The following is a 13,377-nucleotide window of genomic DNA, read 5'->3' on the forward strand; positions in this document are numbered from 1 at the left end:
GATGTTCTCCATACTGAGAAGGGCCTCGAGTGCGTGCATTTTGAGATTTAGACTTCTGGCATTGAGCAGCATTACCCTTAGTTTTTTTCCTTTTTGTGTTCTAGGGTGGTAGGTTTAGAATTTGAGCCTTGCCTAAAAAGGCACTATGGGGGTGGCAAGAGCCTTTGCCAATATCCGGAATCCCAGGGTGACAGGTGCAAGCCGTCCCTTAGAAGCAGCGTGGCTTGTCCAGCATGTCATCCCAGGCAGACAGATACTGGATCCCCTTTGAATGACACCAGTGTTTAAGCCAATTGTTAAAGCTGATCATCTTATCTCTGTATTGTGGCATCATTCTTGGTGAAGGTAGGATACTGCTCAAGGTCAGGGTCATACCTGCCTGGGCTACATAATCAGAGAGCTCCTCAATGTCTCTTTCATGTAGTCCAAGGAGTGCGTCTCAGGTCGTTTACACCAGCGTGGACAATGACTGAGTCATATTTGTACCTGCTGTTGAGAGACCTGAGTGCTTGCGTTATGTGGCGGATTCTAGCGCCCGACAGGCAGCTTACTGTGACCTTCTCCTTACTCAGTCTGGTGAGCGGGACATCAGTGTGTCTGACTATGGAGTCACCAATGACTAGTGTGTCTGGCATTGTGTTTGGCCTTAAGGGCTGTGACTGTTTGACACTCTGACTGTGAGGTCTATGTGTTCTGGGTGTTGTGTTCTGAGGTGGTGGTTGTTTGGGTGTCTGCTTTGGTGCCCGCTGCTGTTTTGGTAGATTTTTGATCAGAGCCTCAGTATGTCTTTGTGTGTTTATGTGTATGATTTGAGGTTGTAATGGTACTATGTGAAACTGGGTCTATAGTGTGTGTGGTAACCTTCTCCTCCTGACTGGTCTTGCCAGTCCTATGTTGAGAGAGCTCAGCCTCCAGTTTGGCCGTATAGTTGCATCTCTCGCATGTATTTGTGTTTTGTGGGAGGAGGAAAGGGTTGTCTGTGTACATGAGGCAATTGAAACATTGCCTCAATATTCCCAGGTTCACCAGCTGAGCAGGAGAGGACACTAGCAACTGATCCCTCGACATGCTAGAAGGGTAGACAAAAACTTTAAAAAGATTCCGGGGACGTGGGTGACCGAGAAATGGGGGTTGCCTTTTGGGGTACTATCTATGACAAGAGTGCCGTATCAAGGTAATAAGTACTGTAGGAGCAAGTGCTAGGTTTAATAGATAGAGAATAGTCTACTTGGAGTCAAGTAGAGTTGATCTTTTAGTTATAGGATACGCTGATTTGATCAGTAGTATAGTTCGAGGAAGGTAGTTTTAAGGGAAAATTTGAAGAGTGGACTTTAGGTAGCCGAATAGTTCCAAGTATGATGGTGTTTGGTGATACATTTATCCCTCTAGTGTTTTCAGGAAGGCCATGTGAGTTTCCTGAGTTTGTGAGGGTGGCCTGTAACATGCTACAATTTGCAGAGCAGTCTTGCCTATGGTTAATTGCACCTGGATGGTCTCCGATGCATCGTGCGTTGCCACCAGTCTTGAGGTGTGGGTGTCCTTGATGAATATGGATACCCCTCCTTTCTTGGTATTGTCCGGATTTTGGGGCCGGGCATGATATGAGGTAAAACCTGATAGCGCTGGGGTGCTCTCAGGAGCCTTGAACCAGGTTTCTGTCACAGCACAGACATCGATGTTCTCCATACTGAGAAGGGCCTCGAGTGCGTGCATTTTGAGATTTAGACTTCTGGCATTGAGCAGCATTACCCTTAGTTTTTTCCTTTTTGTGTTCTAGGGTGGTAGGTTTAGAATTTGAGCCTTGCCTAAAAAGGCACTATGGGGTGGCAAGAGCCTTTGCCAATATCCGAATCCCAGGGTGACAGGTGCAAGCCGTCCCTTGCGAACAGCGGCTTGTCTTGTCAGCATGTCATCCCAGGCAGACAGATACTGATCCCTTTGAATGACACCAGTGTTTAAGCCAATTGTTAAAGCTGATCATCTTATCTCTGTATTGTGGCATCATTCTTGGTGAAGGTAGGATACTGCTCAAGGTCAGGGTCATACCTGCCTGGGCTACATAATCAGAGAGCTCCTCAATGTCTCTTTCATGTAGTCCAAGGAGTGTATCGTCTCAGGTCGTTTACACCAGCGTGGACAATGACTGAGTCATATTTGTACCTGCTGTTGAGAGACCTGAGTGCTTGCGTTATGTGGCGGATTCTAGCCCGACAGGCAGCTTACTGTGACCTTCTCCTTACTCAGTCTGGTGAGCGGGACATCAGTGTGTCTGACTATGGAGTCACCAATGACTAGTGTGTCTGGCATTGTGTTTGGCCTTAAGGGCTGTGACTGTTTGACACTCTGACTGTGAGGTCTATGTGTTGCGGGTGTTGTGTTCTGAGGTGGTGGTTGTTTGGGTGTCTGCTTTGGTGGCCTCTGCTGTTTTGGTAGATTTTTGATCAGAGCCTCCGAGTATGTCTTTGTGTGTTTATGTGTATGATTTGAGGTTGTAATGGTACTATGTGAAACTGGGTCTATAGTGTGTGTGGTAACCTTCTCCTCCTGACTGGTCTTGCCAGTCCTATGTTGAGAGAGCTCAGCCTCCAGTTTGGCCGTATAGTTGCATCTCGCATGTATTTGTGTTTTGTGGGAGGAGGAAAGGGTTGTTCAGGTACATGAGGCAATTGAAACATTGCCTCAATATTCCCAGGTTCACCAGCTGAGCAGGAGAGGACACTAGCAACTGATCCCTCGACATGCTAGAAGGGTAGACGAAAAACTTTAAAAAAGATTCCGGGACGTGGGTGACCGAGAAATGGGGTTGCCTTTGGGGTACTATCTATGACAAGAGTGCCGTATCAAGGTAATAAGTACTGTAGGAGCAAGTGCTAGGTTTAATAGATAGAGAATAGTCTACTTGGAGTCAAGTAGAGTTGATCTTTTAGTTATAGGATACGCTGATTTGATCAGTAGTATAGTTCGAGGAAGGTAGTTTTAAGGGAAAATTTGAAGAGTGGACTTTAGGTAGCGAATAGGTTAAACCTGCATAACCGGCACTGCCCTAGTGTGCAACAGTGGCAGCTCCGCGCCAAATCGCTCTAAATCGCTAGCAATGGCGTTAGCGCTGCTTTATACCAGGGGCTGGAAAAGCTAGAAACTGGCCCAAAGCGACCAATAAACTACTAGTTACTGGCTGAAACCTCACCAAACTGGACCAAAGGCAGCTCAATGCTTCCCACTCCCACTGGTAAGCAAGGTCGCTTCCCTTCCCCCAAAGAAGGCAAGGAAACAGTACACAGGAACTACAACCAAAGCCCAGGAATCAGCAACTCTGAAACTGGACTAAACTAGTAAAGCAGGAAAGCAAGGTAGCTTCCCTTCCCCAAATAAGGCAAGGAAACAGTACACAGGAACTACAACCAAAGCCCAGGAATCAGCAACTCTGAAACTGGACTAAACTAGTAAAGCAGGAAAAACAAGAGATATTTTTTCTTTTTTTCTTTTTTTCACAAAACAGGCAGAAACAGGTACAGCAAACACTTATAAATGCTATGAATCAGCTACTACAGCTTACACAGAAGAATTTGCTACAAATACAGTCAAATAGTAACAAACAAGGATTCCAAGTGCAATATTAAGTTAAATGCAGAAAAACAGCTTCAATGTAACAGAAAGGCAGGCAAAATACAGTTGCTAGGTATTCAGATGTGGAAAGCAACAAAAAATATACTTAGTATCAAGAAAAGTCGCTTATTCAGCTCTCTGCAGCCTGGATTACTCTGCTGGCCCACGTGGAGTCTGTGCTGAGTAGGTACAAGCTGAAAGTTTTATACCAGGGGTCTGGAAAAAGCTAGAAACTGGCCGAAAACGACCAATAAACTACTAGTTACTGGCTGAAACCTCACAAAACTGGACAAAAGCAGCTCAATGCTTCCCACTCCCACTGGTAAGCAAGGTAGCTTCCCTTCCCCCAAATAAGGCAAGGAAACAGTACACAGGAACTACAACCAAAGCCCAGGAATCAGCAACTCTGAAACTGGACTAAACTAGTAAAGCAGGAAAGCAAGGTAGCTTCCCTTCCCCCAAATAAGGCAAGGAAACAGTACACAGGAACTACAACCAAAGCCCAGGAATCAGCAACTCTGAAACTGGACTAAACTAGTAAAGCAGGAAAAACAAGAGATATTTTTTCTTTTTTTTTTTTTTCACAAAACAGGCAGAAACAGGTACAGCAAACACTTATAAATGCTATGAATCAGCTACTACAGCTTACACAGAAGAATTTGCTACAAATACAGTCAAATAGTAACAAACAAGGATTCCAAGTGCAATATTAAGTTAAATGCAGTAAAAACAGCTTCAATGTAACAGAAAGGCAGGCGAAATACAGTTGCTAGGTATTCAGATGTGGAAAGCAACAAAAAATATACTTAGTATCAAGAAAAGTCGCTTATTCAGCTCTCTGCAGCCTGGATTACTCTGCTGGCCCACGTGGAGTCTGTGGCAGTAAAGCAGAATTAGAGGAATTCTTGCCTTGTTCCCTCTTTGGTTTGGAGTTTCTCGTCTTCTAGTTGAGTCAGTTAATCATTCTACAATGCTAGGTTGCATTTGATTCTACTTTTAACCCCACTTTGGGCACTTTGTGACTTTGGTAAATTTCCCAAAGTATGGTCAGCGATATTCCTTCCTTTTCAAGGTGGCTACTGCTCCTTCTTTGTGCCTGACCTGCGTCTTTTTTCTCTAGATTGAGCCAGCTTCTTGACTGTATATAGTTTGGAGGATGACAGGTGTGAGGTAGTGGTAAGCCTTCCTGTTATGTTTAATTATTTCTGATTATCTGCATTGACAGGTTTATAATTCATATTGCCATGACTGGTTTCCTGCATACATTCAGTTGTTCTGGATGTCTGTTACTACAGCGCGGTGGTACTTTGGGTCCCCAAGGACTTACCTGCTGGTATTTCTTAAAGGGGGTTGATTGAGATCTTGCTATAGGTAGTCAAGCAAATTCCCTCCCCCCACTTGAGAGGGCAATATTCTGTTCTTCACCTTCAGGTGACTTCAGTTCACTGGACTTATCTGTGTATGTTTGGGTTGTCAACTTGGTAATGTTATAATTCACACATGCATTATTCTTAATGTTTAGCAGATGTCCTTCAAGGATGCATCTGCAGTCATAACATATGGGTTGTCCTGCCTCAGGCAGCCCTTCGGTCGGCCGGATTCCAAAGTCTGGGTCTGGCCTCGGCTGATGTCGCACTTCACCCGACGTCATAGCTCCTGGGGTATAAAGGCATCAGCTGACACCATTTTCCTCAGTCTTTCTTGCCGCGCGGTGCCCGAAGCAGAAGCTGTTTGCAAGTGCCGGTCGGTCAGATCCAGAGATTTCAGCTACCGAAGACTTCTAAAAAAGCTAAGTACCCCGTTGGGGACTCTTTCTTGCCTCAGCCGATGTCAGACAAAGTAAATAATTGTTTAACTTGTGGGAAACAAATACCTCATAAGGATTTCCACTCTTACTGCCTTCCTTGCTTAGGCCCAGACCACGACGTATCAGCTTGTTTAGCCTGTGCTTCCTTCAACCGACGGACACTTAGACGTCGGTCGGAGTTTGCTGAAGAGTTTTTTGGTCCCGCTTTTGCATATAAAATGCCGTCGGAGACTCCAACTACACTTTTAGCCAAAAAACGCAAGGAAAAGGACCGACACTCGCGGCCCGCAGTTTCGGCTGAAACCACGGTTAGGCCTATCGCAAGTGTCTCAGTTTCGGCTGAAACCGAGTCCTCAGTTCTTCCTTCGGCCGAAAGCATGCCTCCGACAACCGAGGCCTCACAGGCCCTGGCTGAGTCGGCTACAGAAATTCATACCGAAGAAGCAGGCACACAGGAATTGTCCGACACCATTCCGTTGGACATCTCTACTCCTGCACGTGGGGCAGCTAGACCCCCTGCTTCTATGTCTATTAAGGCTTTCTCCAGGGCTAAGGCAGCTAAACTTTCCAAGGCCTTACCTACTAAAGCTCCCTCTCACAGACCTTCCTCAAGTTCTCAGATTCTCAGCCTTGCTGAGGACCTTATTTCTCTGATCAGGGGATCCCAACCTCACCCAGACAGGGCCTCACAACCTCCTCCTGAAAAAAGGCCTAGGACTGAACCCCCTGAACCTCTCTCCTCTGACTATTCCTCGGATGGATCAGAGTTATCAGACCATCAGGAAGGACCATACTCACCTTATGAGGATTCGGATGCAGAAGACTCCATTCCTTCTGCCTACCCCCCAGAAGAATTTTCATTTGGGGAAACTCTACACTCAATGAGGGAACACTTCCAATGGCAGGGTCAGGATTTTTCTGATTCAAGGAAAAGGCTAAGGACTTTTTTACACTTACCACAGCATAGGCCTTTAGCCATACCACCTGTACTATCAGTTGTTGATGATGCATACAATGATGCCAGTTCTGCCCCTGATTCTCTTCCCCCGGCCCCTGCCAAACCTGACAGATATTACAGGGTCCCGGATTCTCACTTCCACTTGTATAAGGCTCACGCTGCAGACCCAGAAACCATTTCTCAGGGCCCTAAGGATGTTGCAGCTGCCTCTGCCAAAAACCCCCTACCCTCTGAAAGAGAATCAAGAGCATTAGAGAGATGGGGTAAAAAGGATTATACATCTGCTACTCTTTCTGCTAGGGCTTTAAACTGTCAATTTCACATGATACAGTACCAGGAATTTTTGTTAGACCAGCTGAATAAAAAGCTTTCCTCTCCTGAACCTTTAGACCGTAAGTCCCTTCAGGATTTGGTACACAACTCACAGCAGGTCAGTAATCATTTCTTAAAATGTGGCTATGATGCACTGGAGGCTTCATTTAGATCAGCTATGACTGGAGCAGTGATTCGAAGGCATGCCTGACTAAACGAGCAATCCTTGCCAGACCATGTTAAGTCAAAACTCCTAGATGCCCCTATGGAGAAACAAAGTTTATTTGGCTCCCCTGCACAGGAGGTTCTAAAGAAAGTGGAAGAAAAAGCAAAATATGTGCAAACAGTCAAGGATTTTCTGCAGGTCCAACCTCCGAGGTTCAGCAGAAATTGGCCTTCAAAGAATTGGTCCTTTCCAGACACCTCCAGAGCACAGAGAGGCAGAAATAGACGCCCAAGAGGCAGAGGTCAATCAAGGAGTGCCTACAGGGGCCGTCAGTGGCAACCTGACAACCAGAGGAGTGCCGCCACAGCTATGACTGCAACCACTTCCACAGGACAGACACAATGACTTGGCTCTGATTCCGCCTACCAGGGAACAACTGGAAGCACCCTTGGGCGGAAAGTTAGCTTTATTTTCAAAAAACTGGCATTGCATTACAGGAGACAAATGGACTTTGCAAACAATAGACAAAGGCTACAGGTTTCACTTCCACACTTTACCAAAAAAGAGAGGAATGCCAAACCTTCCATCAAGCCAGAAGTCAGAGGCTCTAAAACAAATCATCAACTTACTAAGGATGAGAGCAATTGAAAAGGTACCATCTATGGAACAAGGCCAAGGATTTTACTCCAGACTATTCCTTGTACCAAGAAAAGAAACTCAATGGAGGCCTATTCTCGACTTGTCCGCACTGAACACATATCTCATTGTACCAAAATTCAAGATGCTGACCCTACAGCAACTTCTTCCCATGTTGGGCAAGGAGTCTTGGCTGGTGTCTCTAGATCTCAAGGAGGCATACCTGCACGTCCCCATACGACCAGATTGCAGAAGACACCTCAGATTTCTTGCAGGATCAGAGCATTATCAATTCTCAGCATTGCCCTTTGGCTTATCTACTGCGCCCAGAGTATTCACGAAATGCCTGGCATCAGTAATTGCACATTGCAGGCTTCAGGGAATTCAAATCTACCCATACCTGGACGACTGCCTAATACAAGCGGACAACAAGACAAAAATAATAAAGGATTTGACCTATGTCATGTCATACAACAGCTGCAAGCCTTGGGATACACAGTCAACATACAGAAGTCAAGACTAGTGCCATCCCAAAGGATAACATTTTTGGGTGCAGAACTGGACACAATAACTCAGATGGCTTTTCTCACAGAAGAAAAACAAAAGCAACTTCCAGTTTACTTCATGGCATTGACAAGACAAACTCAGCTTACTGCATGGAAAGTCCTGCAGGCCCTAGGTTACATGGCATCCTGCATAATCTTGATCCCACATGCCAGACTGCATATGAGAAAATTACAGTGGTACCTAAGGAATGTATGGTCTCAACACAGACACAGTCTGGAAACCATGATACCAATCATTCCATGCCTGAAACAAGAATTCCTGTGGTGGGCTCAGGCCTGCCAGACCAACAGAGGGTTGCCTTTCCACAAACCACAACCAAGGCAGACCATCACCACGGACGCCTCAGACCTAGGCTGGGGGGCACACATGGAAGACAAGTGTATCCAAGGCCTATGGTCCCAAGACCAGCTGAATCTACACATAAATCTAAAGGAGATGCTGGCAGTGAAGCATGCAATTGAGGCATTCAAATCATTCCTCCAGCAAGGACACCTGCTGATAAGGACGGACAATACCACAGTCATGTGGTACATCAACAAACAGGGAGGCACGCATTCCTACCCTCTATGTCGGATGGCAATGGATCTGTGGAACCTAGGCCTGAATCTCAACATTCAACTGCAGGCCAGATTCGTACCAGGAAAAGAAAATTCACTAGCAGACAGATTAAGCAGAACTACCACGGATGCTCACGAATGGATGCTGCATCCAGACATCTTCAAAACCATAACAAAGACATGGGGAATGCCAGAGATAGACCTGTTCGCCTCCCCACTCAACCACCAACTGAAGAAATTCTGCTCAAGAGAATACCACCCACAAGCCTGGAGGGTGGACTCCCTTTCTTTCAGCTGGAAGGACCTGACAGTTTATGCCTTTCCACCTCTCCCATTGATGTACAAAGTTCTACTGAAGATCAGGGAGGAACAGCCAAAGGTAATTCTGATTGCTCCAGACTGGCCAAGGCAGCATTGGTACCCGCTACTGAGAAGCATGTCTCGGACAAACTCATGGCCTCTACCTCTATGGCCTTTACTTCTAACTCAGAACAACTACAAGACCCTGCATCCAAACTTGAAAACACTGCAGCTAACTGCCTGGAAAATTGCATAAAGCAAAACCAACCTGTTTTATCTCAGAGGGTCAAGGACATTCTCCTGGAGGCTCTCAGACCCTCCACAAGGAAAACATACTCAGCCAAATGGAAGAGATTCCTCATTTGGAGTGCATCAAAGGGAACAAATGTCACACTGGCAAACCTAGCACACATCCTAGAATACTTAGCAGAACTGTTCCACAATGGCCTGTCCTATTCTTCCATTAAGATTCATGCTTCAGCAATTTCAGCAGAGTACAACATGGATCCTACTATCTTCTCTCAACTTCTCCTCAGACAATTTCTAAGAGGGATCAAAAATGTAAAACCTCCAAGGAAACCACCTCTGCCTGCATGGGATCTCAATTTTTTGCTGGAAAAATTAACACTTCCCCCTTTTCAACCAGCAGCATCAGCAGACTTGCAGTTCTTATCTTGGAAAACTGCCTTCCTTCTAGCAATCACTTCAGCAAGAAGGGTATCCGAGTTACAGGCCTTAATGGCAGTGCAGCCTTTCCTTATCTTTCACCAGGATAGAGTGTCTCTGAGAACCAATCCTACTTTCATGCCAAAGGTGGTATCCAGAGTATCCTTGAACCAAGCTATTCATTTACCTGCGTTCTTCCCTAACCCACAGAACAGGGGGGAAAAACTACTGCACACCTTGGATGTACACAGACAACTGCGCTACTATCTGGACAGAACTAAGACCAACAGAAAAACTGACCAGCTTCTGGTAGCATATGCAACAGGAGTGCAAGGAAAAGCAATTTCCAAACAGACAATTTCAAAATGGATAGGAAATTGCATTCGATTCTGTTACTCTTTTCATGGAAAGACAACTCCTGAAAATATCAGGCCTCACTCCACAAGAGCTACAGCCACCACTACAGCTTTCCTATGAGGAGTGGCTACCAAAGACATTTTAGAAGCTGCTACTTGGAGCTCCGTGCATGCATTTGCCAAGCATTACAATCTTCCTTTATACTCCAGATCCCGAGCAGGTTTTGCAACTGCAGTTTTACAAGGGATCTTAACTACACCATCATTATCTTAGTGCCTCCTCCCCCAGTTTGGCTATGGTATTCCACCCATATGTTATGACTGCAGATGCATCCTTTAAGGACATAGTACAGTTTTGTACCTACCATAAATGTAGATGTCCGATAGGTATGCATCTGCAGTCAGGATTACCCATCCTCCTTCCCCTCTGTGGTATTCCTAGGGTACTTACCCCTCTCTTAGCTAGTTGGGGGAATCTATTATGGTGTATTTGTTTGTATGTATATATGTATATATACTTTTTGATTTCTACTGTTTGGAATTTTCTACTTTTATCCAAATTTAGCCTTCCTAGAGGGCACCTGGCATCTGGGGCAAGAAACACTGAGGAAAATGGCGTCGGCTGATGCCTTTATACCCCAGGAGCTATGACGTCGGGTGAAGTGCGACATCAGCCGAGGCCAGACCCAGACTTTGGAATCCGGCCGACCGAAGGGCTGCCTGAGGCAGGACAACCCATATGTTATGACTGCAGATGCATACCTATCGGACATCTACATTTATGGTAGGTACAAAACTGTACTGTCTACCTCTTCCTAAAAGTCCCAGTTCTTTGAATATACAGGGGCTGGATGCCTTACCCGTCGTATATGAGGAGTTGCTCTTTTCTTTACTGCTTCTCAAGAGAAGGTGGTCTGGATTCCTGAATAGGTATTGGGAGGGGTATATCCATCTTGGGGTGGTGCTTATTGCAGCCCTAATGCAGTTGTTCTGTTAGTGGGTTGTCTCCTGATTCACAAGGAGGGGGGTCCACAGTTGCCATTTCTTCCCAGGAGGGTGGGTGTTTATGTTCTTTGTTGCATTGGGAGGTGTGACCCAGTGGCCGTGGCTGCTGTCAGGTCTGCCTGTCTTTAGGAACAGTTACTTCTTATGCTTTGTCTTGCCAGTAGAAAGCTTGATAACTACATTTTGTTGCTCCGCTTTCTCTGGCATCCTTTCCACAACTGCAGAGTCAGGCCTCTTTTGGCTGGTCTTCCCTGGAAGTCAGATATAATGCTTGGGATTTATGCCATCCTCATTCTTAGAAAACACATATGATCTCTTGGTTGGTGTATGAAGAGAATTTTCTGTGATCCGTCATGGTACCTGTTCTTTGTCCCACAGCAAGTGGAGAGTCTGCCTGGCCTTTGGTTCAGCTCCTGTAATGTGGTCATGTGTATACTTTTGCACATCACTTTTTAGTAGTTGGGATATAACAAATCATTGCTGTTCTTTTGCCAGCATGTACTCACTGGTAGTGAGAAGGTGAATTGGCATGTTTGGGGATGGAAATGCTTATATAGTGCGTTGTCAAATGAGTGCATCCATGCTACAGTGTGTGAACTTCTGGCAAATAATGATAGTTGGTGGACAACATAAATACAGTAAGTCTAATCAAGAGGGTCTTCTGAACTGAGCAACTTATATAAGAATGAATCTGCTATTTGGTATTTTGAAACTGGTTTTGTAAACTGATAAGCTGCACTCTTTTTCTAGGTGGATCCTTATTGTAAATGGGCCATACTTCATGATAGAGATAAGGATGAAGATGTACTTATTAGCGATGCTTTTCCTCTATTTCTTACTGATAGTAGTCATCAAGTTCGCATGCTTGCTGCTGTGTCCATAAAAAGGTATGAAAATATCATTCATATTTCAGTTTACATCATTATTCAGTTTGTGTTGAATACAACTAAGTTTTTGAAAGTGGTGTTCTTTTCTAAATGTGGTTGCTTGTTTTCCCCCCCATAATGTTTAGTGGACACCTCTCACACGTGCAAAAAAAGGCTGCTACCTGAATAGCAATATTTGGTGCAATGTTCTATCTTTCACTCTTCAGGTCTGCACAAAGCTTCAAGCTTTACAGTACAATGGGCCTCCACTATGCTTTAAAAGAAGAATGCAGTTCTTCCAAGGTGTGCATAAATCCTCACACCATAACGTGTAGTGTAGTCCTTGACCATCAAAGGAGATGTGCTTTTCGTACAGTAAGGTTAGGATCAGTGCACTTGTCTGTAAGTCTTGTGAAGTCTACATATAACTTCTCATTGTAGGGAGCACTTGCCCCCCCCCAACATAAAACCAGAAATCCTACTGCTAAAGTGAAATCAGTCTGTATGCTTTATGTGAATATTTCTCTCTTTTTAAAACAAGCAGTTTTATTTCTGTCACAGATACAAGGTCAGGAACATACATAAGAAAATACATAGTTTTCTTGCCCATTAACATCCAATTAAATATATTCATCAACATGTAATATTGCATTCCGTAACAGCTTCCCTCTTGTTGCATCTGTACAGTATTGCTTACTGACAAAACTAATTTCCATATTCATACTAAAATATTGAACCTATCATCAGTCTTTTCCATAATGTCAGTAACTTGCATACCTTGTCTGTTGTGTACTACAGGACTGTTGCAGATTTGATAAAATATGGAATGTTACATGGTCTGTGGCTTTTAATAATTAATAGTTTTATTGCTGTCTTAGATACAAAGACAACAATAAATAATATATATGAATATGTAAAAAAACCACTGCTGAATCAGGTAATCGCTACTATCCCAAGAGTTCAAATAACAAATTACTGAAGAATGTAATGGGATAGAGCGAAGCAAGTAAAAATAAAATAGAATGAAGTAGTCTTAAATAATTGTAGATGTTGCCAAGTATTTAAAACACCACAAATTTATTCTATAATGAATGTACATCGGATAAGCGCTTTCACTGTAGTAGCTTCCTCAGATCCTTCTCGAATCAAATAAGCATAAATCCAATTATATATAGCAAATAAAAACAATTAACCTATCAAATAACAATCACGCCTTAAAGGGAGAAGGGAATACTTCATTCTATTTTATTTTTACTTGCTTCGCTCTATCCCATTACATTCTTCAGTAATAAATAATATATGCCAACATTCATTAGCACGTAAGTTTGTTTCATCACATAATCTGTCTTGTAGCAGTGGTGTGCAGTACTGCTCTCTGGAGAAAACATATTCAGGAACACATTCTGTTATAGTTTTTGTCCTTACTGCCTGCTGACTATCAGACCCTCTCTTGGCAGACTAGCCCATTTGTGCCCTATGTACTGGGATTATTGGCGCTGTCATTTAGGCAACCTCAGGGTTTTTTATTAGGGTGATTCAATGCATAAGGAGCTTTCTGTTTTCCTTGGTTGTACG

At 44.2% G+C, this 13,377-nt stretch overlaps 1 protein-coding gene across 3 annotated transcripts in view; it reads left to right on the forward strand.

Annotated features, from left to right (window-relative positions):
• The window catches only part of ATM (ATM serine/threonine kinase), a 3,174,581-nt gene that overhangs the window by 1,024,333 nt on the left and 2,136,871 nt on the right, over window positions 1–13,377 (forward strand). For all 3 annotated transcript variants that reach the window (XM_044072618.1, XM_044072619.1, XM_044072620.1), the window contains one exon: window positions 11,687–11,823. In XM_044072618.1, coding sequence (XP_043928553.1) covers window positions 11,687–11,823 — 137 coding nt within the window. The remainder of the gene's footprint in view (window positions 1–11,686; window positions 11,824–13,377) is intronic.

Source organism: Protopterus annectens, chromosome 5.part0 (assembly GCF_019279795.1).
Source record: "Protopterus annectens isolate FY-2018-M chromosome 5.part0, PAN1.0, whole genome shotgun sequence".
Classification (NCBI taxonomy): Eukaryota; Metazoa; Chordata; order Ceratodontiformes; family Protopteridae; genus Protopterus; species Protopterus annectens.